The 25,831-nt window shown below is 46.7% G+C and overlaps 1 protein-coding gene across 5 annotated transcripts in view; it reads right to left on the bottom strand.

The window, feature by feature from the left end:
- Positions 1–25,831, bottom strand: part of LOC106593245 (fibrillin-1) — a 165,071-nt gene that overhangs the window by 84,877 nt on the left and 54,363 nt on the right. For 4 of the 5 annotated variants that reach the window (XM_045708841.1, XM_045708839.1, XM_045708837.1 and 1 more), the window contains exons 10-24: positions 21,348–21,500; positions 21,038–21,238; positions 20,422–20,577; positions 19,495–19,614; positions 19,254–19,379; positions 14,948–15,070; positions 8,867–8,989; positions 8,314–8,466; positions 6,119–6,172; positions 5,896–6,021; positions 5,594–5,719; positions 5,137–5,256; positions 4,809–4,946; positions 1,324–1,374; positions 173–298 (exon numbers count right to left, since the gene is read on the bottom strand). In XM_045708841.1, the coding sequence (XP_045564797.1) occupies positions 173–298; positions 1,324–1,374; positions 4,809–4,946; positions 5,137–5,256; positions 5,594–5,719; positions 5,896–6,021; positions 6,119–6,172; positions 8,314–8,466; positions 8,867–8,989; positions 14,948–15,070; positions 19,254–19,379; positions 19,495–19,614; positions 20,422–20,577; positions 21,038–21,238; positions 21,348–21,500 (1,896 nt within the window). The remainder of the gene's footprint in view (positions 1–172; positions 299–1,323; positions 1,375–4,808; positions 4,947–5,136; positions 5,257–5,593; positions 5,720–5,895; positions 6,022–6,118; positions 6,173–8,313; positions 8,467–8,866; positions 8,990–14,947; positions 15,071–19,253; positions 19,380–19,494; positions 19,615–20,421; positions 20,578–21,037; positions 21,239–21,347; positions 21,501–25,831) is intronic. The other variant, XM_045708840.1, reaches the window with a different exon arrangement.

Here is a 25,831-nt window from a genome sequence, read left to right as displayed (position 1 = left end):
GAAACATACGATAATAAAACACCATAATGCAAAATCAGTTTAACAAAATGTAGTACATCCGGAAATGAAAGGCAATGACCCCATTTTCAATCTTACAAATCTTGTGGAGTACACAACAGTGTAATGGACTACAGTACCCATTAGCGTAGTGATGGTGAACTACAGTACCCACCTATACATGTCCGTCCGGTGGCGTCGACAGTCATCCCAGAGGGACACTGGCAGATGAAGGAACCCACGGTGTTCACACACTTCCCATTGATACACACCCCCGGAAACACCTCACACTCATTAACATCTACAGGTGGAGAGAGAACACACAACCTAGACTCCATTAACAACAACACAACACTAGAAACACAACAGACACACAGCCTGTTATCAACAACAGAATAATACAACGCTAAGTCAACTAACTGAACTATTTATTGTCCATGAGAACTATGATAAAATCATTGTGTTGGGTGATTTTAATATTCATGTTGACAAAGAGACTGACTCCAAGGCCATTGCATTTATGAATCTTTTGAGCTCTATATACTTTATCCAACAAGGCAATTAGAAACACCAGATAAAAAATCTAGGTGTTATTTTAGATTCTGAACTCAATTTCGAATCACACACTGGGAATGTGACCAAAATAGCTTTTTACCACCTGAGGAACATTGCCAAGGTGCCGTCGTTTCTCTCTCAGGCTGATACAGAGACTCATCCATGCTTTTATTACAAGCAGGCTTGACTACTGTAATGCTCTCCTGTCTGGTCTATCCAAGACCAGAATACATACAGAATACTGCAGCATGGGTACTGACCAAGACCAGACGGAGAGCACACACTACACCAGTTTTAAGGTCTCTGCACTGGCTGCCTGTGAGTTTAGGAATTCATTTTAAGATTATTCTATTGGTTTCTAAATCAATCCACGATTGTGCACCCCAATACATGTCAGACATGCTTTTTCGGGGAGCCAAAACTGTGGACATCTTTTTAAAACACACGTTTTTAGCTTTGCTATTCCTTAGGGTGCTTTTTAATTGTTAAGTTTTTATTGCTATTCTTTAGTTTTGTTGTGTAGTAAATATTTCCGTTTTTATTTTCATAGTTTATTATTTGTTTTGTCTTGTGAAGAACATCGTGTTGCATTCCATGTCTGAAATGTGCTGTGTAAATAAAGCTTCATTTCATACATGCCAATGCAAACAATCAATGCAAAAAAAATGCATTATAACCAGTTATTGAAATGAAAGACTGGATTTGAGGGAATATGTGTATTTGCTAAGTGAATGATGAGTCTTGTCGGAGTCCTTCTCCAGGTGTCATTACCTTCACAGATGGTCCCTCTGACTCTAGCATAACCCTTAGTGCAGAACTGATCTGAAAGAGAAGGAGGAAGAGAGAACAAGCCATATTAAAATGCCTCCACATTCTGTGAGACCCTGACCGATAGGCTTTGATGTGTAATAGGTCTCGTCATGACCTGACCGGGAAAAACTCCTGGCCCCAGTAATAGGATCATTCACACTTGGTACAGAAACCTAGTTACATTTACATTTTTACATTTACATCATTTAGCAGACGCTCTTATCCAGAGCGACTTACAGTAGTGAATGCATACATTTCATACAATTTCATACATTATTATTATTTTGTTTTTTTTTTTTTTTTTTTTCTGTGCTGGCCCCCCGTGGGAATCGAACCCACAACCCTGGTGTTGCAAACACCATGCTCTACCAACTGAGCTACAGGGAAGGCAGCTACAGTACAGGTTCTAATTCTCACCTAGTTACAGTACAGGTTCTAACCCTCACCTAGTTACAGTACAGGTTCTAATTCTCACCTAGCTACAGTACAGGTTCTAATTCTCACCTAGTTACAGTACAGGTTCTAACCCTCACCTAGCTACAGTACAGGTTCTAACCCTCACCTAGCTACAGTACAGGTTCTAACCCTCACCTAGCTACAGTACAGGTTCTAACCCTCACCTAGCTACAGTACAGGTTCTAATTCTCACCTAGTTACAGTACAGGTTCTAACCCTCACCTAGCTACAGTACAGGTTCTAATTCTCACCTAGTTACAGTACAGGTTCTAACCCTCACCTAGTTACAGTACAGGTTCTAACCCTCACCTAGCTACAGTACAGGTTCTAACCCTCACCTAGCTACAGTACAGGTTCTAACCCTCACCTAGCTACAGTACAGGTTCTAACCCTCACCTAGCTACAGTACAGGTTCTAATTCTCACCTAGTTACAGTACAGGTTCTAACCCTCACCTAGCTACAGTACAGGTTCTAATTCTCACCTAGTTACAGTACAGGTTCTAACCCTCACCTAGTTACAGTACAGGTTCTAATTCTCACCGAGTTACAGTACAGGTTCTAATTCTCACCGAGTTACAGTACAGGTTCTAACCCTCACCTAGCTACAGTACAGGCTCTAACCCTCACCTAGCTACAGTACAGGTTCTAACCCTCACCTAGCTACAGTACAGGTTCTAACTCTCACCTAGCTACAGTACAGGTTCTAACTCTCACCTAGCTACAGTACAGGTTCTAATTCTCACCTAGCTACAGTACAGGTTCTAACCCTCACCTAGTTACAGTACAGGTTCTAATTCTCACCGAGTTACAGTACAGGTTCTAATTCTCACCGAGTTACAGTACAGGTTCTAACCCTCACCTAGCTACAGTACAGGCTCTAACCCTCACCTAGCTACAGTACAGGTTCTAATCCTCACCTAGCTACAGTACAGGTTCTAACCCTCACCTAGCTACAGTACAGGTTCTAACCCTCACCTAGCTACAGTACAGGTTCTAATTCTCACCTAGCTACAGTACAGGTTCTAATTCTCACCTAGCTACAGTACAGGTTCTAATTCTCACCTAGCTACAGTACAGGTTATAATTCTCACCTAGTTACAGTACAGGTTCTAACCCTCACCTAGCTACAGTACAGGTTATAATTCTCACCTAGTTACAGTACAGGTTCTAACCCTCACCTAGCTACAGTACAGGTTCTAATTCTCACTTAGCTACAGTACAGGTTCTAACCCTCACCTAGCTACAGTACAGGTTCTAACCCTCACCTAGCTACAGTACAGGTTCTAACCCTCACCTAGCTACAGTACAGGTTATAATTCTCACCTAGCTACAGTACAGGCTATAATTCTCACCTAGTTACAGTACAGGTTCTAACCCTCACCTAGCTACAGTACAGGCTATAATTCTCACCTAGTTACAGTACAGGTTCTAACCCTCACCTAGCTACAGTACAGGTTCTAACCCTCACCTAGCTACAGTACAGGTTATAATTCTCACCTAGCTACAGTACAGGCTATAATTCTCACTTAGCTACAGTACAGGTTCCAGCCCTCACTTAGCTACAGTACAGGTTCTAACCCTCACCTAGCTACAGTACAGGTTATAATTCTCACCTAGCTACAGTACAGGCTATAATTATCACTTAGCTACAGTACAGGTTCTAACCCTCACCTAGCTACAGTACAGGTTCTAACCCTCACCTAGCTACAGTACAGGTTCTAACCCTCACCTAGCTACAGTACAGGTTATAATTCTCACCTAGCTACAGTACAGGCTATAATTCTCACCTAGTTACAGTACAGGTTCTAACCCTCACCTAGCTACAGTACAGGCTATAATTCTCACCTAGTTACAGTACAGGTTCTAACCCTCACCTAGCTACAGTACAGGTTCTAACCCTCACCTAGCTACAGTACAGGTTATAATTCTCACCTAGCTACAGTACAGGCTATAATTCTCACTTAGCTACAGTACAGGTTCCAGCCCTCACTTAGCTACAGTACAGGTTCTAACCCTCACCTAGCTACAGTACAGGTTATAATTCTCACCTAGCTACAGTACAGGCTATAATTATCACTTAGCTACAGTACAGGTTCTAACCCTCACCTAGCTACAGTACAGGTTCTAACCCTCACCTAGCTACAGTACAGGTTCTAACCCTCACCTAGCTACAGTACAGGTTCTAACCCTCACCTAGCTACAGTACAGGTTCTAATTCTCACTTAGCTACAGTACAGGTTCTAACCCTCACCTAGCTACAGTACAGGTTCTAACCCTCACTTAGCTACAGTACAGGTTCTAACCCTCACCTAGCTACAGTACAGGTTCTAACCCTCACCTAGCTACAGTACAGGTTCTAACCCTCACCTAGCTACAGTACAGGTTCTAATTCTCACCTAGCTACAGTACAGGTTCTAATTCTCACCTAGCTACAGTACAGGTTCTAACCCTCACCTAGCTACAGTACAGGTTCTAACCCTCACCTAGCTACAGTACAGGTTCTAACCCTCACCTAGCTACAGTACAGGTTCTAACCCTCACCTAGCTACAGTACAGGTTCTAATTCTCACCTAGCTACAGTACAGGTTCTAATTCTCACCCAGCTACAGTACAGGTTCTAACCCTCACCTAGCTACAGTACAAGTTCTAACCCTCACCTAGCTACAGTACAGGTTCTAACCCTCACCTAGCTACAGTACAGGTTCTAACCCTCCCCTAGCTACAGTACAGGTTCTAATTCTCACCTAGCTACAGTACAGGTTCTAATTCTCACCTAGCTACAGTACAGGTTCTAACCCTCACCTAGCTACAGTACAGGTTCTAACCCTCACCTAGCTACAGTACAGGTTCTAACCCTGGTTCACACTTGGCACAGGGACTTCCCCAGGCCTCTCCCCAGAGAAGGGCTACAGGTTAAATATGTTCTATAGGTCCTAGAGATTCTTGATGTTCCATATGGTTCTATATGATTCTGTAGGTTCCCACTAACCTGGTTCACACTTGGCACAGGGACTTCCCCAGGCCTCTCCCAGTGTGGAGCAGCAGTGGGATTTCAGAGTGGCTCCGTTGATGTTGATCTCACAGCGTCCGTTAATCACCTTCAGCCAACATGTGCCTTTACTGGTCTCTACAGGGAGAGGGAGGGCAGAGGACTGTACTAATACACAGCATAACAACATTTCATAGCTGCCATTTTAGCCCCTCAGATAGTAGTCCCCTAATCCTCTGGTCAAAAGTAACATCCTCTCACACACACACACACACACACACACACACACACACACACACACACAGCAGGGGTTGTTTTACTCACGTACCTATACACTGTGTTCCAGAGGAGTCCAGCGTGCTGCCTGCTGAGCAGAGACACACGTAGGACCCCGGGCTGTTCTTACAGTCCCCGTTCACACATGGCTTCGACTCACACTCATCAATGTCTGCAGGAGACAACACACATTCATCAATATCGACAAGAAACACACACACACACATCTATATGAATTAGAGGAGAAAGTCATCCACAAATCAATATCTACAGGAATACGTGATGTGTTACCACGTCTTCCTTTCTACTCCTGACAAGCTTCTAACACGACTTCTGTGTGACAGACCGACAGCAGGGTTGGGGGTCAACTCCATTTCAATTCCAGACAATTCCGGAAGTATCTTGAAATTCCAATTCTCTGAACTTTAAATGTGATTAAACTCAACCCTGACAGACAGACGGACAGACATACTGACAGACAGTAACTAGCCTGGGCCAGTGTATCTCACCTTCACAGACATCTGTCTCAGCGTGGAACAGGAAGCCGGTGGGACAGTGGCAGGTGAAACTACCTGGAGTGTTCCTGCACAGGCCGTTGTCACACAGTAACCTGTTCACTGCACACTCATCTATGTCTGAGAGGAGACAGATACACAGACAGAGGTAATACCACAGAATGATATCTTACAACTCATTTAATACGACCTCTAGGGTTAATACATTCAACTACAGTATGTCTGAAGAGACAGACAGACAGAGATAGCAACATTAGGATAATCCAGTCATTTTAAGGATACGTCATGGGACTTACCAACACAGTTTTTTCCAGTGGTGTCCACCTCAAAGCCCATGTTACAGTTACACTTATAGGTCCTCAACATGTTCTCACACACACCGTTCTGACAGATGTCTGGGTCCAGAGCACACTCATTGATATCTGGGTGAGATAAACACACAAACACACAAGGTTAATATCTGGGAGAGAGAGACATTTCATGGATACACACCAGGTTCCTTCTGTTTTTGATCGTTACCTCTGCCATCGCTGGTGGTGCCGGGGCCGTTACTACACAGACCCAGGAACTCAGCTGCAAAACACACACACACACACACACACACACACACACACACACACACACACACACACACACACACACACACACACACACACACACACACACACACACACACACACACACACACACACACACACACACACACACATACGGGGTTAGTGAAACTACTAAACGAAATAACAGCATTTTGTGAAAACATCGCATATGCCAAAATCCAGAGATCCAGAGCAAGTCATTTCAAACCATGTTATTATCCGTTTCCATGCTTTCTCATTTGGTCTGGATGTATATGAAATGAACCCTTAATGTGGTGGAACTTTGGCGTCTTTTTGATACTCAGACTTTAACAGGCAGAGCTAATGAGAAATGACTGGTTGTAGTGTTATGTGTGGCGAGGTGGAGGGGTGGAGGGGGGTGGCAGGGTGGAGGAGTGGAGGTGGAGGGGTGGAGGGGGGTGGCAGGGTGGAGGAATGGAGGTGGAGGGGTGGAGGGGGATGGCAGGGTGGAGGAGTGGAGGTGGAGGGGTGGAGGGGGGTGGCAGGGTGGAGGAGTGGAGGTGGAGGGGTGGAGGGGGTGGCAGGGTGGAGGAGTGGAGGTGGAGGGGGTGGAGGGGGGGTGGCAGGGTGGAGGAGTGGAGGTGGAGGGGTGGAGGGGGGGTGGCAGGGTGGAGGAGTGGAGGTGGAGGGGTGGAGGGGGGGTGGCAGGGTGGAGGAGTGGAGGTGGAGGGGTGGAAGGGGTGGCAGGGTGGAGGAGTGGAGGTGGAGGGGTGGAGGGGGGTGGCAGGGTGGAGGAGTGGAGGTGGAGGGGTGGAGGGGGGTGGCAGGGTGGAGGAGTGGGGGAGTGGAGGAGTGGGGGTGGAGGAGTGGAGGGGGTGGAGGAGTGGGGGTGGAAGGGTGGAGGGGGTGGCAGGGTAGAGGAGTGAAGGAGTGGGGGTGGAGGAGTGGAGGAGTGGGAGTGGAGGAGTGGAGGAGTGGGGGTGGAGGAGTGGAGGAGTGGAGGTGGAGGAGTGGAGGAGTGGGGGTGGAGGAGTGGGGGGTGGAGGAGTGGAGGTGGAGGAGTGGAGGAGTGGGGGTGGAGGAGTGGGGTGGAGGAGTGGAGGGGGTGGCAGGGTAGAGGAGTGGAGGAGTGGGGGAGTGGAGGTGTAGAGGAGTGGAGGAGTGGAGGTGGAGGAGTGGGGGTGCAGGAGTGGGGTGGAGGAGTGGGGTGGAGGAGTGGAGGGGGTGGAGGAGTGGGGGGTGGAAGGGTGGAGGGGGTGGCAGGGTAGAGGAGTGGAGGAGTGGGGGTGGAGGAGTGGAGGAGTGGGAGTGGAGGAGTGGAGGAGTGGGGGTGGAGGAGTGGAGGAGTGGAGGTGGAGGAGTGGAGGAGTGGGGGTGGAGGAGTGGGGGGGTGGAGGAGTGGAGGTGGAGGAGTGGAGGAGTGGGGGTGGAGGAGTGGGGTGGAGGAGTGGAGGGGGTGGCAGGGTAGAGGAGTGGAGGAGTGGGGGAGTGGAGGTGTAGAGGAGTGGAGGAGTGGAGGTGGAGGAGTGGGGGTGCAGGAGTGGGGTGGAGGAGTGGGGTGGAGGAGTGGAGGGGGTGGCAGGGTAGAGGAGTGGAGGAGTGGGGGTGGAGGAGTAGAGGAGTGGAGGAGTGGGGGTGGAGGAGTAGAGGAGTGGAGGAGTGGGGGTGGAGGAGTGGAGGAGTGGGGGTGGAGGAGTGGAGGAGTGGAGGTGGAGGAGTGGAGGAGTGGGGGTGGAGGAGTGGAGGAGTGGGGGTGGAGGAGTGGGGTGGAGGAGTGGAGGGGGTGGCAGGGTAGAGGAGTGGAGGAGTGGGGGAGTGGAGGAGTAAAACAGTCAGACAGTCAGAGATTACAGGCCACAGCAGATGAAGACAACATCTCCTGAGTGTGTGTCCCTCATATCCCTCTGTCTGTTGGACATCAGTTGGCCTGTGGTATTACTAACGTTAGTTGGGATGCCAAAACACATCATCCACTTCACTCAGGACAACAGCATGAGTGGTGGCTGTGTAGACCCAGTTGTGTGTGTGTGTATATGTGTATGTGTATGTGTGTGTGTGTGTGTGTATGTGTGTGTGTGTGTGTGTGTGTGTGTGTGTGTGTGTGTGTGTGTGTGTGTGTGTGTGTGTGTGTGTGTGTGTGTGTGTGTGTGTGTGTACCTGAGTTTTGGGGTGGGCATGGTTGGCAGGACTCTCCAAAGGCGTACTCCACGCTGGCACAGCAGCATTCTGACTTGGTCACGGCTCCGAAGAAGGGCTTCACACACTGTCCCCGCTTGTAGCCTCCGTAACAAGTGCTGCGCATATGTGTGTCTGGAATCAGGATACAGAGAAAACTATGAATCTCTCTCACTCCTTCTCCTCCCTCCTTCCCCCTCCCTCCCTCCCTCCCTCCCTCCCTCCCTCCCTCCCTCCCTCCCTCGTTCAGACTAACAACAGTGAAACAAACAGGGTTGTGTATCGAAGGGATTGCAGCATTCCCCTGATCTGATATCATCCAGAACGAATGCAGTCGACCCAAACTATACACTTCCTGCCTGCCCACTCACATTGGGAAACCAGGAATATGGTCCCAAACCAATACTATGACCACACACTCTTAGGAAAAAAAGGGTTCCAAAAGAGAATTTGTGATTGATTTAACCAAATCAATCAATCAATAATAGATTGATCATAGATCAGATTCTAGATTCTAGAGAGGAGAGACACTCACCGACACAGACGCGGCCATCCAGACCCACGGCCAGACCAGCCATACACTCACACCTGAACGACCCCTCCGTGTTCACACAGTGGCCGTTCATACACATCCCTGGAGTCTCACACTCATCAATGTCTGGTAGGGAGACAGGGGAGACAGGAGGAGAACAGGGGAGACAGGAGGAGAACAGGGGGGACAGGAGGAGAACAGGGGAGACAGGAGGAGAACAGGGGAGACAGGAGGAGAACAGGGGAGACAGGAGGAGAACAGGGGAGACAGGAGGAGAACAGGGGAGACAGGAGGAGAACAGGGGAGACAGGAGGAGAACAGGGGAGACAGGAGGAGAACAGGGGGGACAGGAGGAGAACAGGGGAGACAGGAGGAGAACAGGGGAGACAGGAGGAGAACAGGGGAGACAGGAGGAGAACAGGGGAGACAGGAGGAGAACAGGGGAGACAGGAGGAGAACAGGGGAGACAGGAGGAGAACAGGGGAGACAGGAGGAGAACAGGGGGGACAGGAGGAGAACAGGGGAGACAGGAGGAGAACAGGGGAGACAGGAGGAGAACAGGGGAGACAGGAGGAGAACAGGGGAGACAGGAGGAGAACAGGGGGGACAGGAGGAGAACAGGGGAGACAGGAGGAGAACAGGGGAGACAGGAGGAGAACAGGGGAGAGGAGGGGAGAACAGGGGAGAGAGGAGAGGAGAACAGGGGAGAGAGGAGGAGAACAGGGGAGACAGGAGGAGAACAGGGGAGACAGGAGGGGAGAAGAGGGGAGACAGGAGGGGAGAAGAGGGGAGACAGGAGGGGAGAACAGGGGAGACAGGGGAGAAGAGGGGAGACAGGAGGGGAGAACAGGGGAGACAGGAGGGAAGAACAGGGGAGACAGGAGGGAAGAACAGGGGAGACAGGAGGGGAGAACAGGGGAGACAGGTGGGGAGAACAGGGGAGAAGAGGGGAGACAGGAGGGGAGAACAGGGGAGACAGGAGGGAAGAACAGGGGAGACAGGAGGGAAGAAGAGGGAAGACAGGAGGGGAGAAGAGGGGAGACAGGAGGGGAGAACAGGGGAGACAGGAGGGAAGAACAGGGGAGACAGGAGGGAAGAAGAGGGAAGACAGGAGGGGAGAAGAGGGGAGACAGGAGGGGAGAACAGGGGAGACAGGAGGGAAGAACAGGGGAGACAGGAGGGGAGAACAGGGGAGACAGGTGGGGAGAACAGGGGAGACAGGAGGGGAGAACAGGGGAGACAGGAGGGGAGACAGGTGAAAGGGGGTAGGGGGTAGCAGGGGAACAGAGGTTATGATAGGATACATTGGAACACTATGAGACGGTTTATCAGGCCTACATTAAGGCTATTACTGTCTAAAAATAACTGTCAATGTACACTGAGTTTATCAAACATTAACAACACCTTCCTAATATTCAGTTGTCAATGTACACTGAGTTTACCAAACATTAACAACACCTTCCTAATATTCAGTCCTAATACTCCCTTTCATCTACACTGATTGAAGTGGATTTAACAGGTGACATCAATAAGGGATCATAGTTTTCACCTGGATTCACCTGGTCAGTCTATGTCATGGAAAGAGCAGGTATTCTTAATGTTTTGTACACTCAGTGTATATTTTCTTTTGAGCATGCTTATTCCAGAAGCAGGCTTAACAAAGGTCTGGGAACCAGCTCAATGTCAACTGTGAAGTTATACCCACAAAATATCATTCTGGATGTCCATGTAACTTCTCTTCTCTAGACTCAATCTGGTCAAAGGAGTCAAGGTTGTTTATTTACTATAGTTCTTTCACTTCAAACAACTTCAACTCCCACAGATGAACTGGACTTGACATTATTGAACTGGACTTGACATTATTGAACTGGACTTGACATTATTGAACTGGACTTGACATTATTAAGTGAAAATATTTGACTTGCAGTTTCCTTACCACTCTCTAAGGGCCACTTAATTCATGATTCAGCTATAATGGCTGTACAGTATAACTTCAGTCTTTATCTTCCTGGAAGATCATATAACCCGACAGAAGATAAAGCGTTCTCCTGCTCCAGTCACATAAGCCCATAATGTAAACCACAGTGGTGTATTCTAACAATGACCCTAATGACGTGTAAACAGTGATGTGGCTGGTTGCTTTGTGTTATGTCTGGAGCCACTGGAGGACAGAAACACGGGCTGTGTCCCAAATAACACCCTGTATCCTAAATAGTACCCTATGTTTGACCAGGGTACATACTGTAGATCTCTGGTTGAAGTAGTACACTATATAGGAATTAGCGTGCCATTTGGGAACCAACCTTGGTTTCCTCAGAGGCAGAGAAGGAGCACAGAGGCCTCAACAGACTGTGTAGACTGTTAAACCTCTCTAGACTGGTAACCTCTCTAGACTGTGTAGACTGTTAAACCTCTCTAGACTGGTAACCTCTCTAGACTGTGTAGACTGTTAAACCTCTCTAGACTGTGTAGACTGTTAAACCTCTCTAGACTGTGTAAACTGTTAAACCTCTCTAGACTGTGTAGACTGTTAAACCTCTCTAGACTGTGTAGACTGTTAACCTCTCTAGACTGTGTAGACTGTTAAACCTCTCTAGACTGTTAACCTCTCTAGACTGTGTAGACTGTTAAACCGCTCTACACTGTTAACCTCTCTAGACTGTGTAGACTGTTAAACCTCTCTAGACTGGTAACCTCTCTAGACTGTGTAGACTGTTAAACCTCTCTAGACTGTGTAGACTGTTAAACCTCTCTAGACTGTGTAAACTGTTAAACCTCTCTAGACTGTGTAGACTGTTAAACCTCTCTAGACTGTGTAGACTGTTAAACCTCTCTAGACTGTTATCCTCTCTAGACTGTGTAGACTGTTAAACCGCTCTACACTGTTAACCTCTCTAGACTGTGTAAACTGTTAAACCTCTCTAGACTGTGTAGACTGTTAAACCTCTCTAGACTGTTAACCTCTCTAGACTGTGTAGACTGTTAAACTTCTCTAGACTGTGTAAACTGTTAAACCTCTCTAGACTGTGTAGACTGTTAAACCTATCTAGACTGTGTAGACTGTTAAACCTCTCTAGACTGTTAACCTCTCTAGACTGTGTAGACTGTTAAACCTCTCTAGACTGGTAACCTCTCTAGACTGTTAACCTCTCTAGACTGTGTAGACTGTTAAACCGCTCTACACTGTTAACCTCTCTAGACTGTGTAAACTGTTAAACCTCTCTAGACTGTGTAGACTGTTAAACCTCTCTAGACTGTGTAGACTGTTAAACCTCTCTAGACTGTGTAAACTGTTAAACCTCTCTAGACTGTGTAGACTGTTAAACCTCTCTAGACTGTGTAGACTGTTAAACCTCTCTAGACTGTGTAAACTGTTAAACCTCTCTAGACTGTGTAGACTGTTAAACCTATCTAGACTGTGTAGACTGTTAAATCTCTCTAGACTGTTAACCTCTCTAGACTGTGTAGACTGTTAAACCTCTCTAGACTGTGTTAACTGTTAAACCTCTCTAGACTGTTAACATCTCTAGACTGTGTAGACTGTTAAACCTCTCTAGACTGTGTAAACTGTTAAACCTCTCTAGACTGTTAACCTCTTTAGACTGTGTAGACTGTTAAACCTCTCTAGACTGTTAACCTCTCTAGACTGTGTAGACTGTTAACCTCTCTAGACTGTGTAGACTGTTAAACCTCTCTAGACTGTGTAGACTGTTTTCCTCTCTAGACTGTGTAGACTGTTAAACCTCTCTAGACTGTTAACCTCTCTAGACTGTGTAGACTGTTAAACCTCTCTAGACTGGTAACCTCTCTAGACTGTGTAGACTGTTAAACCTCTCTAGACTGTGTAGACTGTTAAACCTCTCTAGACTGTGTAGACTGTTAAACCTCTCTAGACTGGTAACCTCTCTACACTGTGTAGACGGTTAAACCTCTCTAGACTGTGTACACTGTTAAACCTCTCTAGACTGTGTAGACTGTTAACCTCTCTAGACTGTGTAGACTGTTAAACCTCTCTAGACTGTTAACCTCTCTAGACTGTGTAGACTGTTAAACCTCTCTAGACTGGTAACCTCTCTAGACTGTGTAGACTGTTAAACCTCTCTAGACTGTGTAGACTGTTAAACCTCTCTAGACTGTGTAGACTGTTAAACCTCTCTAGACTGGTAACCTCTCTACACTGTGTAGACGGTTAAACCTCTCTAGACTGTGTACACTGTTAAACCTCTCTAGACTGTGTAGACTGTTAAACCTCTCTAGACTGTGTAGACTGTTATACCACTCTAGACTGTTAACCTCTCTAGACCGTGTAGACTGTTATTCTCTCTAGACTGTGTAGACTGTTAAACCTCTCTAGACTGTGTAGACTGATAAACCATCTAGACTGTGTAGACTGTTAAACCTCTCTAGACTGTTAAACTCTCTAGACTGTGTAAACTGTTAAACCTCTCTAGACTGTGTAGACTGTTAAACCTCTCTAGACTGTGTAGACTGTTAAACCTCTCTAGACTGTGTAGACTGTTAAACCTCTCTAGACTGTGTAGACTGTTAAACCTCTCTAGACTGTGTAGACTGTTAAACCTCTCTAGACTGTTAACATCTCTAGACTATGTAGACTGGTAACCTCTCTAGACTATGTAGACTGTTAAACCTCTCTAGACTGGTAACCTCTCTAGACTGTGTAGACTGTTAAACCTCTCTAGACTGGTAACCTCTCTAGACTGTGTAGACGGTTAAACCTCTCTAGACTGTGTACACTGTTAAACCTCTCTAGACTGTGTAGACTGTTAAACCTCTCTAGACTGTGTAGACTGTTAAACCACTCTAGACTGTTAACCTCTCTAGACCGTGTAGACTGTTATTCTCTCTAGACTGTGTAGACTGTTAAACCTCTCTAGACTGTGTAGACTGATAAACCATCTAGACTGTGTAGACTGTTAAACCTCTCTAGACTGTTAAACTCTCTAGACTGTGTAAACTGTTAAACCTCTCTAGACTGTGTAGACTGTTAAACCTCTCTAGACTGTGTAGACTGTTAAACCTCTCTAGACTGTGTAGACTGTTAAACCTCTCTAGACTGTGTAGACTGTTAAACCTCTCTAGACTGTGTAGACTGTTAAACCTCTCTAGACTGTTAACATCTCTAGACTATGTAGACTGGTAACCTCTCTAGACTATGTAGACTGTTAAACCTCTCTAGACTGGTAACCTCTCTAGACTGTGTAGACTGTTAAACCTCTTTAGACTGTGTAGACTGTTAAACCTCTCTAGACTGTTAACATCTCTAGACTATGTAGACTGTTAAACCTCTCTAGACTGTTAACCTCTCTAGACTGTGTAGACTGTTAAACCTCTCTAGACTGGTAACCTCTCTAGACTGTGTAGACTGTTAAACCTCTTTAGACTGTGTAGACTGTTAAACCTCTCTAGATTGTTAAACCTCTCTAGACTGTTAAACCTCTCTAGACTGTGTAGACTGTTAAACCTCTCTAGACTGGTAACCTCTCTAGACTGTGTAGACTGTTAAAACTCTCTAGACTGTGTAGACTGTTAAACCTCTCTAGACTGTGTAGACTGTTAAACCTCTCTAGACTGTGTAGACTGTTAAACCTCTAGACTGTTAACCTCTCTAGACTGTGTAGACTGTTAAACCTCTCTAGACTGTTAACCTCTCTAGACTGTGTAGACTGTTAAACCTCTCTAGACTGTGTAGACTGTTAAACCATCTAGACTGTGTAGACTGTTAAACCTCTCTAGACTGTTAACCTCTCTAGACTGTGTAGACTGTTAAACCTCTCTAGACTGTGTAGACTGTTAAACCTCTCTAGACCCCACAATTCATTACTGAGGAAATACATCCCTCTCTGAAATGAGTCTCTCTACTCTATGTAGACTACTAGCAACAGAAAGAGAACTCCCATCTAGCCTTATTTACATGAATTTGACACCTTTTGGTACATTTTTGTGGCATTGAGACTTTTCAGGACATTTCCTGACTTTTACACTTTCCGGGACATTGCATTTGACAGTTTTCATATACTTTTCTGATGCGGCAGACAGAGGGTTGTGATTGGACAGCAGACGTACCTACACAAAAGCGCCCGGTTGGGTCGAGCAGATAGCCATGTTTACAAATACATTTAAAGCTTCCCTCGTCGTTGATGCACATCCCATTCAAACACATGTTCCTGATCAGACACTCATCCATGTCTGGGGGAGAGAAACACACACACACAACATATTAGGACAATATATACAGGTCATAGACAACAATAGGTCAAAATGAATCTAAAATATGTGGGAAAATACTATTAGAATATACAGAACGACTGCATGACTTCAAGTAGTGTAGAGGGTTCCACATCTAAGATCCAGAATGAATTCAGATTGAGAGAAAGAAAGACAGAAACTGAGAGACGGAGTGAGAAACAGAGAGCGAGAGAGGGAAACACAGAGAGAGAAACACAGAAACAGAGAGACAGAAAGAGAAACAGAGAGACAGAAAGAGAAACAGAGAGACAGAAAGAGAAACAGAGAGAGAGAAAGAGAAACAGAGAGACAGAAAGAGAAACAGAGACAAAGAAACACAGAAACAGAGAGACAGAAAGAGAAACAGAGAGACAGAAAGAGAAACAGAGAGACAGAAAGAGAAACAGAGACAAAGAAACACAGAAACAGAGAGACAGAAAGAGAAACAGAGAGAGAGAAACACAGAAACAGAGAGACAGAAAGAGAAACAGAGAGACAGAAAGAGAAACAGAGAGACAGAAAGAGAAACAGAGACAAAGAAACACAGAAACAGAGAGACAGAAAGAGAAACAGAGAGAGAGAAACACAGAAACAGAGAGACAGAAAGAGAAACAGAGAGACAGAAAGAGAAACAGAGAGAGAGAAACACAGAAACAGAGAGACAGAAAGAGAAACAGAGAGACAGAAAGAGAAACAGAGAGACAGAAAGAGAAACAGAGACAAAGAAACACAGAAACAGAGAGACAGAAAGAGAAACAGAGAGACAGAAAGAGAAACAGAGACAAAGAAACAAAGAGAGAGAAACAAAGAGAGAGAGAGAAACAAAGAGAGAGAGAGAAACAAAGAGAGAGAGAAACAAAGAGAGAGAGAGAAACAAAGAGAGAGAGAAACAAAGAGAGAGAGAGAAACAAAGAGAGAGAGAGAAACAAAGAGAGAGAGAGAAACAAAGAGAGAGAGAAACAAAGAGAGAGAGAGAAACAAAGAGAGAGAGAGAAACAAAGAGAGAGAGAAACAAAGAGAGAGAGAGAAACAAAGAGAGAGAGAGAAACAAAGAGAGAGAGAAACAAAGAGAGAGAGAGAAACAAAGAGAGAGAGAGAAACAAAGAGAGAGAGAGAGAAACAAAGAGAGAGAGAGAAACAAAGAGAGAGAGAAACAAAGAGAGAGAGAGAAACAAAGAGAGAGAGAAACAAAGAGAGAGAGAGAAACAAAGAGAGAGAGAGAAACAAAGAGAGAGAGAGAGAGAAACAAAGAGAGAGAGAGAAACAAAGAGAGAGAGAGAGAAACAAAGAGAGAGAGAGAAACAAAGAGAGAGAGAGAAACAAAGAGAGAGAGAGAAACAAAGAGAGAGAGAAACAAAGAGAGAGAGAGAAACAAAGAGAGAGAGAAACAAAGAGAGAGAGAGAGAAACAAAGAGAGAGAGAGAAACAAAGAGAGAGAGAGAAACAAAGAGAGAGAGAGAAACAAAGAGAGAGAGAGAAACAAAGAGAGAGAGAAACAAAGAGAGAGAGAGAGAAACAAAGAGAGAGAGAGAAACAAAGAGAGAGAGAGAAACAAAGAGAGAGAGAGAAACAAAGAGAGAGAGAGAAACAAAGAGAGAGAGAGAAACAAAGAGAGAGAGAGAGAAACAAAGAGAGAGAGAGAGAAACAAAGAGAGAGAGAGAAACAAAGAGAGAGAGAGAAACAAAGAGAGAGAGAGAAACAAAGAGAGAGAGAGAAACAAAGAGAGAGAGAAACAAAGAGAGAGAGAGAAACAAAGAGAGAGAGAGAAACAAAGAGAGAGAGAGAGAGAAACAAAGAGAGAGAGAGAAACAAAGAGAGAGAGAGAAACAAAGAGAGAGAGAGAAACAAAGAGAGAGAGAGAAACAAAGAGAGAGAGAAACAAAGAGAGAGAGAGAAACAAAGAGAGAGAGAAACAAAGAGAGAGAGAGAAACAAAGAGAGAGAGAGAAACAAAGAGAGAGAGAAACAAAGAGAGAGAGAGAAACAAAGAGAGAGAGAAACAAAGAGAGAGAGAGAGAAACAAAGAGAGAGAGAGAAACAAAGAGAGAGAGAGAGAGAAACAAAGAGAGAGAGAGAAACAAAGAGAGAGAGAGAAACAAAGAGAGAGAGAAACAAAGAGAGAGAGAGAAACAAAGAGAGAGAGAGAAACAAAGAGAGAGAGAAACAAAGAGAGAGAGAGAAACAAAGAGAGAGAGAAACAAAGAGAGAGAGAGAGAGAAACAAAGAGAGAGAGAGAAACAAAGAGAGAGAGAGAAACAAAGAGAGAGAGAGAAACAAAGAGAGAGAGAGAAACAAAGAGAGAGAGAAACAAAGAGAGAGAGAGAAACAAAGAGAGAGAGAAACAAAGAGAGAGAGAAACAAAGAGAGAGAGAGAAACAAGAGAGAGAGAGAGAAACAAAGAGAGAGAGAGAGAAACAAAGAGAGAGAGAGAAACAAAGAGAGAGAGAGAAACAAAGAGAGAGAGAGAAACAAAGAGAGAGAGAAACAAAGAGAGAGAGAGAGAAACAAAGAGAGAGAGAGAAACAAAGAGAGAGAGAGAAACAAAGAGAGAGAGAGAAACAAAGAGAGAGAGAGAAACAAAGAGAGAGAGAAACAAAGAGAGAGAGAGAAACAAAGAGAGAGAGAGAAACAAAGAGAGAGAGAAACAAAGAGAGAGAGAGAAACAAAGAGAGAGAGAGAAACAAAGAGAGAGAGAAACAAAGAGAGAGAGAGAATGAAACACACAGAGAGAGAGAAACACAGACAGACACACAGAGAAAGAGAGAGATAGAGAAACACAGAGACAGACACAGAGAGAGAGAGAGAGAGAGAGAGAGAGAGAGAGAGAGAAACACAGAGACAGACAGAGAAACACAGAGACAGAAACAGAGAGAGATTTTGATTCTCATTTTTTATTTTGTAAATATCCAAAATAAGCTTTGGCAATATGTACATTGTTACGTCATGCCAATAAAGCAAATTGAATTGAGAGAGAGAGAGAGAGAGAGAGAGAGAGAGAGAGAGAAACAGAGAGAGAAACAGAGAGAGAAACAGAGAGAGAGAAAGAGAGAGAGAGAAACAGAGAGAGAAACGGAGAGAGAGAGTGTCACGTTCGTCTGAAGAATGGGACCAAGTCGTAGCGTGTGTATCATTCCACATTTTATTATAACTGTGAAACTATGCAATACATACAAATAAACTAATAAACAAAACAACAAACCGTGACGAAGAGGTACAACGTACACTTACTCAAAATACATTCTCACACAAACCCAGGTGGGAAAAACAACTACTTAAGTATGATCTCCAATTAGAGACAACGATGACCAGCTGCCTCTAATTGGAGATCACCCCCCCAAAAAACATAGAAATACAGAAACAAGAACATGACAACATAGAAAATCTAAACTACACACAACCCCGTCATGCCCTGACCTAATCTACCATAGAAAATAAAAGCTTCTATGGTCAGGACGTGACAGAGAGAGAGAGAGAGAGAAAGAAACAGAGAGAGAATGAAACAGCGAAACAGAGAAACAGAGAGAAACAGAGAGAGAAGCAGAGAGAGAGAGAGAGAAACAGAGAGAGAAACAGAGAAACAGAGAGAGAAGCAGAGAGAGAGAGAGAGAGAAACAGAGAGAGAAGCAGAGAGAGAGAGAGAGAGAAACAGAGAGAGAAGCAGAGAGAGAAGCAGAGAGAGAGAGAGAGAAGCAGAGAGAGAAGCAGAGAGAGAAGCAGAGAAACAGAGAGAGAAGCAGAGAGAGAAGCAGAGAGAGAGAGAAACAGAGAAACAGAGAGAAACAGAGAGAAACAGAGAGAAACAGAGAGAGAAGCAGAGAGAGAAGCAGAGAGAGACAGAGAGAGAATGAAACAGCGAAACAGAGAAACAGAGAGAAACAGAGAGAAACAGAGAGAGAAGCAGAGAGAGAAGCAGAGAGAGAGAGAGAGAAACAGAGAAAGAGAGAGAGAGAGACAGAGAGAAACAGATAGAGACTGATGTATTTGACAATATGTATCAATAGGGCATGTTAATAAAGTGAATTAAAATGAAAATTGTAAGATATATATTGAGAAAAAAAGAGATCAACAGAGAGAAACAATGAGAAACAGAGATCAACAGAGATCCACAAAGACAAACAGAGAGAGAGGTGTGTTTGAGACAGACCTTGACAGTTCTTCCCGTCAGTAGAGATCTCAAAGCCGGCGTTGCAGACACAGTGGAAGCTCCCCTCAGTGTTCACACACCTTCCGTTGTTACAGATACGACCGTTTGCCACACACTCATCCAGGTCTGAAACACACACAGGACATGATATTCTCACCACTCTCACCACTCTGTGTGTGTGTGTGTGTGTGTGTGTGTGTGTGTGTGTGTATGTGTGTGTGTACAGTTGTGTGTGTGATACCTCTGCACTCGGTCCTGGTAGCAGTAGACTGGAAGCCAGCAGGACACTGGCAGAAGTAGGATCCAGCCGTGTTCACACACTCCCCGTTCACACACGGGTTCCGCTCACACTCATCATCATCTGGAGAGCAAACACAGACACACTGCTCGTAAGAACCAAACTCTGTCCGTCAACCAAACTCTGTCCATCCATCCCTCTCTCCCTCCTCCCCTCACCCTCCTGCCCTCTCCCTCCCTCTCTTCTCCCTCCTCCATCCCTCTCTCCCTCCTCCCCTCACCCTCCTGCCCTCTCCCTCCCTCCTCCATCCCTCCCCCTCCCTGCCCTCTCCCTCCCTCCTCCATCCCTCCCCTCCCCCTCCTGTCCTCTCCCTCCCTCTCTCCTCCCTCCTCCATCCCTCTCTCCCTCCTCCCCTCACCCTCCTGCCCTCTCCCTCCCTCCTCCATCCCTCCCCCTCCCTGCCCTCTCCCTCCCTCCTCCATCCCTCCCCCTCCCCCTCCTGTCCTCTCCCTCCCTCTCTCCTCCCTCCTCCATCCCTCTCTCCCTCCTCCCCTCACCAACCTGCCCTCTCCCTCCCTCCTCCATCCCTCCCCCTCCCCCTCCCTGCCCTCTCCCTCCTCCATCCCTCCCCCTCCCCTCCTGTCCTCTCCCTCCCTCTCTCCTCCCTCCTCCATCCCTCTCTCCCTCCTCCCCTCACCCTCCTGCCCTCTCCCTCCCTCTCTCTCCTCCCTCCTCCATCCCTCTCTCCCTCCTCCCCTCACCATCCTGCCCTCTCCCTCCCTCTCTCCTCCCTCCTCCATCCCTCTCTCCCTCCTCCCCTCACCATCCTGCCCTCTCCCTCCGTCTCTCTCCTCCCTCCTCCATCCCTCTCTCCCTCCTCCCCTCACCCTCCTGCCCTCTCCCTCCCTCCTCCATTGCTCCATCCCTCACCGATACACTCTCCTCGTGAGTCTAGTCTGAAGCCCATGTTACAGTCACAGCGGTAGCTTCCAGGGGAGGGGACACAGCGGCCGTTCAGACACAGGTTCCTGTATACCTCACACATGTTAGTAATGCTGGTACTGATGTTCTGGGTCTGGATGATGCCTGGAGGGGGAGAGATGTAGTGGAGAGAGGAGTAAAGGAGAGAGAGGGAGAGGATGAGGGAGAGGGATGTAGAGGGGAGAGGGGGAAAGGAGAGAGAAGGGGAGAGAGGGAGAGGGGGAAAGGAGAGAGGGAGAGGGAAAGGATGAGGGAGAGGGATGTAGTGGGGAGAGGGAGAAAGGAGAGAGGGAGAGGGAAAGGATGAGGGAGAGGGATGTAGTGGGGAGAGGGAGAAAGGAGAGAGGGAGAGAGAGAAGGGGGTGAGAGACAGAAAGAGGGGTTACCACATTACCACATTCATAGTCATAAGAGACACTTCATTAGACATGCACCTCTGGTAATTCTGTTGACCCATTACTGAAGGATTTCTTAACCGTTAAGGTTTTAATATGACTCTGATTTTAACATGTGAGGAGGCTTCAGGGGTGAGAGGTGAGGGGTAAGAGGTCAGGGTACTACTTACTGAGTCCAGGGTATTGATCTGGTCCAGGCTGAGGCTGGAAAGGGATTGGTGGTCCTGGGTAGGGTGGTCTTGGGTAGATACCTGGGACCTGGGGAATTCCTGGTCTTCCCCCTCCCCCACCTGGGAGAGGCCCTCCCCCGCCTGGGAGAGGCCCCCCCCCTGGACCGGTCTGCAACTGTGTGCAGAGCTTCTGGTACTCATCTAGAGCAGAGAGAGAGACACATAGAAATATGACGAAATAGAGAAGAAACATCTACAGCTACAGTGAAAATGATTGCTGATTGTACATGAGTACTGGGTCAGTACCTACCAGTCCCTGTCATGGGGCACAACTCAGGACTGGACCCGTCCGACCAGCAGCGCCCGCTGTCACAGCAGCACTGTATCTTGGTCAGGAGCTGGGAGTTCTGGTTGGCACAACGCCCGTTCAGCAGGCTGGCATAGCAGTACCCACCCCGGGCATCTGGAGAGAGACAAAACCAGACAACACATGTTTATACCAAACACATCATAGAAATACCCACCATGGATATCTAGAGAGAGAGCAGGCTACTGGGACTCTGAGATTCTGAGTTAAGGGGGGTGAGGGGAAGGGAGTGAGGAAAGAGGAGAGAGGATGGGAGAGAAGGGGGAGAGAGGAAGATGAGGGAGAGAGAGAGGAGGGGATAAAGGAGGGACACAGGGCCAGAGCTTGTTGATGTTCATATTAGTGTGTGGTATTGGTGGGAAACAGATAGATATGTCTGGTCCAGCAGCTCTCTGTGGAGCGGAAGGCTCATAGAGAACATTCCTCACAAACATCCTCTCCGGGGGGGCTGTGTGTGTGTGTGTGTGTGTGTGTGTGTGTGTGTGTGTGTGTGTGTGTGTGTGTGTGTGTGTGTGTGTGTGTGTGTGTGTGTGTCAATTTGACCACTCTGACCCAGATTCCTGTCGGATCCTTTGTGAGTCGGACTGAACCGATCCAGTCCTGATTTACTGCTCTCTCTGGACATGTTTGGAGGGGCGTTCCTGGTGTGTGTGTGTGTGTGTTTGCAATGATTTGTGTGCATGTTCCTAACACGCATGGTCATCAACCCCCTGGCCAGTGGACCATTGCTGTTTCTCATTGGCACACACCAACGCACGCACAAACACACAAGTGTACACACACACACACACACGCATAACTGAATGCTTCCTCCACACTGTGTGACTACGCAGAGGCACCTGAGACGTGTGTGTACAAACCAGTCTGATGTGATGTCTCCTTCTGACAAGAGAACATCACATATCACTATCCCTGTCTGTCTCTCCATGGTCCTCTCTAGTCAGGATACCTCCAGTATATCACTATCCCTGTCTGTCTCTCCATGGTCCTCTCTAGTCAGGATACCTCCAGTATATCACTATCCCTGTCTGTCTCTCCATGGTCCTCTCTAGTCAGGATACACACAGTATATCACTATCCCTGTCTGTCTCTCCATGGTCCTCTCTAGTCAGGATACATCCAGTATATCACTATCCCTGTCTGTCTCTCCATGGTCCTCTCTAGTCAGGATACACACAGTATATCACTATCCCTGTCTGTCTCTCCATGGTCCTCTCTAGTCAGGATACATCCAGTATATCACTATCCCTGTCTGTCTCTCCATGGTCCTCTCTAGTCAGGATACACACAGTATATCACTATCCCTGTCTGTCTCTCCATGGTCCTCTCTAGTCAGGATACATCCAGTATATCACTATCCCTGTCTGTCTCTCCATGGTCCTCTCTAGTCAGGATACATCCAGTATATCACTATCCCTGTCTGTCTCTCCATGGTCCTCTCTAGTCAGGATACACACAGTATATCACTATCCCTGTCTGTCTCTCCATGGTCCTCTCTAGTCAGGATACACCCAGTATATCACTATCCCTGTCTGTCTCTCCATGGTCCTCTCTAGTCAGGAAACACACAGTATATCACTATCCCTGTCTGTCTCTCCATGGTCCTCTCTAGTCAGGATACATCCAGTATATCACTATCCCTGTCTGTCTCTCCATGGTCCTCTCTAGTCAGGATACCTCCAGTATATCACTATCCCTGTCTGTCTCTCCATGGTCCTCTCTAGTCAGGAAACACACAGTATATCACTATCCCTGTCTGTCTCTCCATGGTCCTCTCTAGTCAGGATACACACAGTATATCACTATCCCTGTCTGTCTCTCCATGGTCCTCTCTAGTCAGGATACACACAGTATATCACTATCCCTGTCTGTCTCTCCATGGTCCTCTCTAGTCAGGATACATCCAGTATATCACTATCCCTGTCTGTCTCTCCATGGTCCTCTCTAGTCAGGATACACACAGTATATCACTATCCCTGTCTGTCTCTCCATGGTCCTCTCTAGTCAGGATACATCCAGTATATCACTATCCCTGTCTGTCTCTCCATGGTCCTCTCTAGTCAGGATACATCCAGTATATCACTATCCCTGTCTGTCTCTCCATGGTCCTCTCTAGTCAGGATACACACAGTATATCACTATCCCTGTCTGTCTCTCCATGGTCCTCTCTAGTCAGGATACATCCAGTATATCACTATCCCTGTCTGTCTCTCCATGGTCCTCTCTAGTCAGGATACATCCAGTATATCACTATCCCTGTCTGTCTCTCCATGGTCCTCTCTAGTCAGGATACACACAGTATATCACTATCCCTGTCTGTCTCTCCATGGTCCTCTCTAGTCAGGATACCTCCAGTATATCACTATCCCTGTCTGTCTCTCCATGGTCCTCTCTAGTCAGGAAACACACAGTATATCACTATCCCTGTCTGTCTCTCCATGGTCCTCTCTAGTCAGGATACACACAGTATATCACTATCCCTGTCTGTCTCTCCATGGTCCTCTCTAGTCAGGATACATCCAGTATATCACTATCCCTGTCTGTCTCTCCATGGTCCTCTCTAGTCAGGATACATCCAGTATATCACTATCCCTGTCTGTCTCTCCATGGTCCTCTCTAGTCAGGATACATCCAGTATATCACTATCCCTGTCTGTCTCTCCATGGTTCCTCTCTAGTCAGGATACCTCCAGTATATCACTATCCCTGTCTGTCTCTCCATGGTCCTCTCTAGTCAGGATACACACAGTATATCACTATCCCTGTCTGTCTCTCCATGGTTCCTCTCTAGTCAGGATACATCCAGTATATCACTATCCCTGTCTGTCTCTCCATGGTCCTCTCTAGTCAGGATACCTCCAGTATATCACTATCCCTGTCTGTCTCTCCATGGTCCTCTCTAGTCAGGATACACACAGTATATCACTATCCCTGTCTGTCTCTCCATGGTCCTCTCTAGTCAGGAAACACACAGTATATCACTATCCCTGTCTGTCTCTCCATGGTCCTCTCTAGTCAGGAAACACACAGTATATCACTATCCCTGTCTGTCTCTCCATGGTCCTCTCTAGTCAGGAAACACACAGTATATCACTATCCCTGTCTGTCTCTCCATGGTCCTCTCTAGTCAGGAAACACACAGTATATCACTATCCCTGTCTGTCTCTCCATGGTCCTCTCTAGTCAGGATACATCCAGTATATCACTATCCCTGTCTGTCTCTCCATGGTCCTCTCTAGTCAGGATACATCCAGTATATCACTATCCCTGTCTGTCTCTCCATGGTCCTCTCTAGTCAGGATACATCCAGTATATCACTATCCCTGTCTGTCTCTCCATGGTCCTCTCTAGTCAAGATACCTCCAGTATATCACTATCCCTGTCTGTCTCTCCATGGTCCTCTCTAGTCAGGAAACACACAGTATATCACTATCCCTGTCTGTCTCTCCATGGTCCTCTCTAGTCAGGATACACACAGTATATCACTATCCCTGTCTGTCTCTCCATGGTCCTCTCTAGTCAGGATACATCCAGTATATCACTATCCCTGTCTGTCTCTCCATGGTCCTCTCTAGTCAGGATACATCCAGTATATCACTATCCCTGTCTGTCTCTCCATGGTCCTCTCTAGTCAGGATACATCCAGTATATCACTATTCCTGTCTGTCTCTCCATGGTCCTCTCTAGTCAGGATACATCCAGTATATCACTATCCCTGTCTGTCTCTCCATGGTCGTCTCTAGTCAGGATACATCCAGTATATCACTATCCTAGTCTCCCTGTCTGTCTCGCTGTCTGTCTCCCTGTTTCTCTCTCTCTCCAGCCCCCTTGTCTACCCATGCTGGGTTTATTATTGTCAATAGATCAGCTGTGCTGAGAAGCAGAATGATGTGCTCGCAGAGGTAGAAGAAAGCAGAGGTGGAAAACAGAAGAAGTGTCTGTCTGGTCTCTATACTAGCAGTCCTGTCTGTCTGCATGGTCTCTCATGGTGTGCAGAGATGTGTTTAAGGCATTAGCCAGAGACAGAGAGAGAGAGAGAGAGAGAGAGAGAGAGAGAGAGAGAGAGAGAGAGAGAGAGAGAGACGGGGAGAGGGTGAGAGAGACTGAAAGAGAGAGAGAGACAGAGAGAGAAAGCTCTTTCGCAGCTCCTATAATGAAGCAGCAGGAAGAAAGAGGTATGCAGGTATGCACAGTGAGCACAGTGTGACATTACACCCCCCCATCTCCTCTACTCTGTTCTCCTTCACTCTGCATTCAGAGAAAATAGCTCATTGTAGTGGAATTAGAGTGAAGCGACTACTGACCTAAATACTAACGGCTGGAAGTCTGGACAACGTTCAACTCCCCTCTCTCTACCCTCTGCTCTCTGCCTCAGCCAGTGAGGAAGGACGGGGGAAGAGAGAGGGGGTAGAGAGAAAGATACACAGA

The sequence above is a fragment of the Salmo salar genome, chromosome ssa26 (assembly GCF_905237065.1).
Source record: "Salmo salar chromosome ssa26, Ssal_v3.1, whole genome shotgun sequence".
Taxonomy (NCBI): Eukaryota; Metazoa; Chordata; class Actinopteri; order Salmoniformes; family Salmonidae; genus Salmo; species Salmo salar.
Note: the sequence above shows the minus strand (reverse complement) of the source record. Positions and strands in the feature narration are given on the sequence as shown.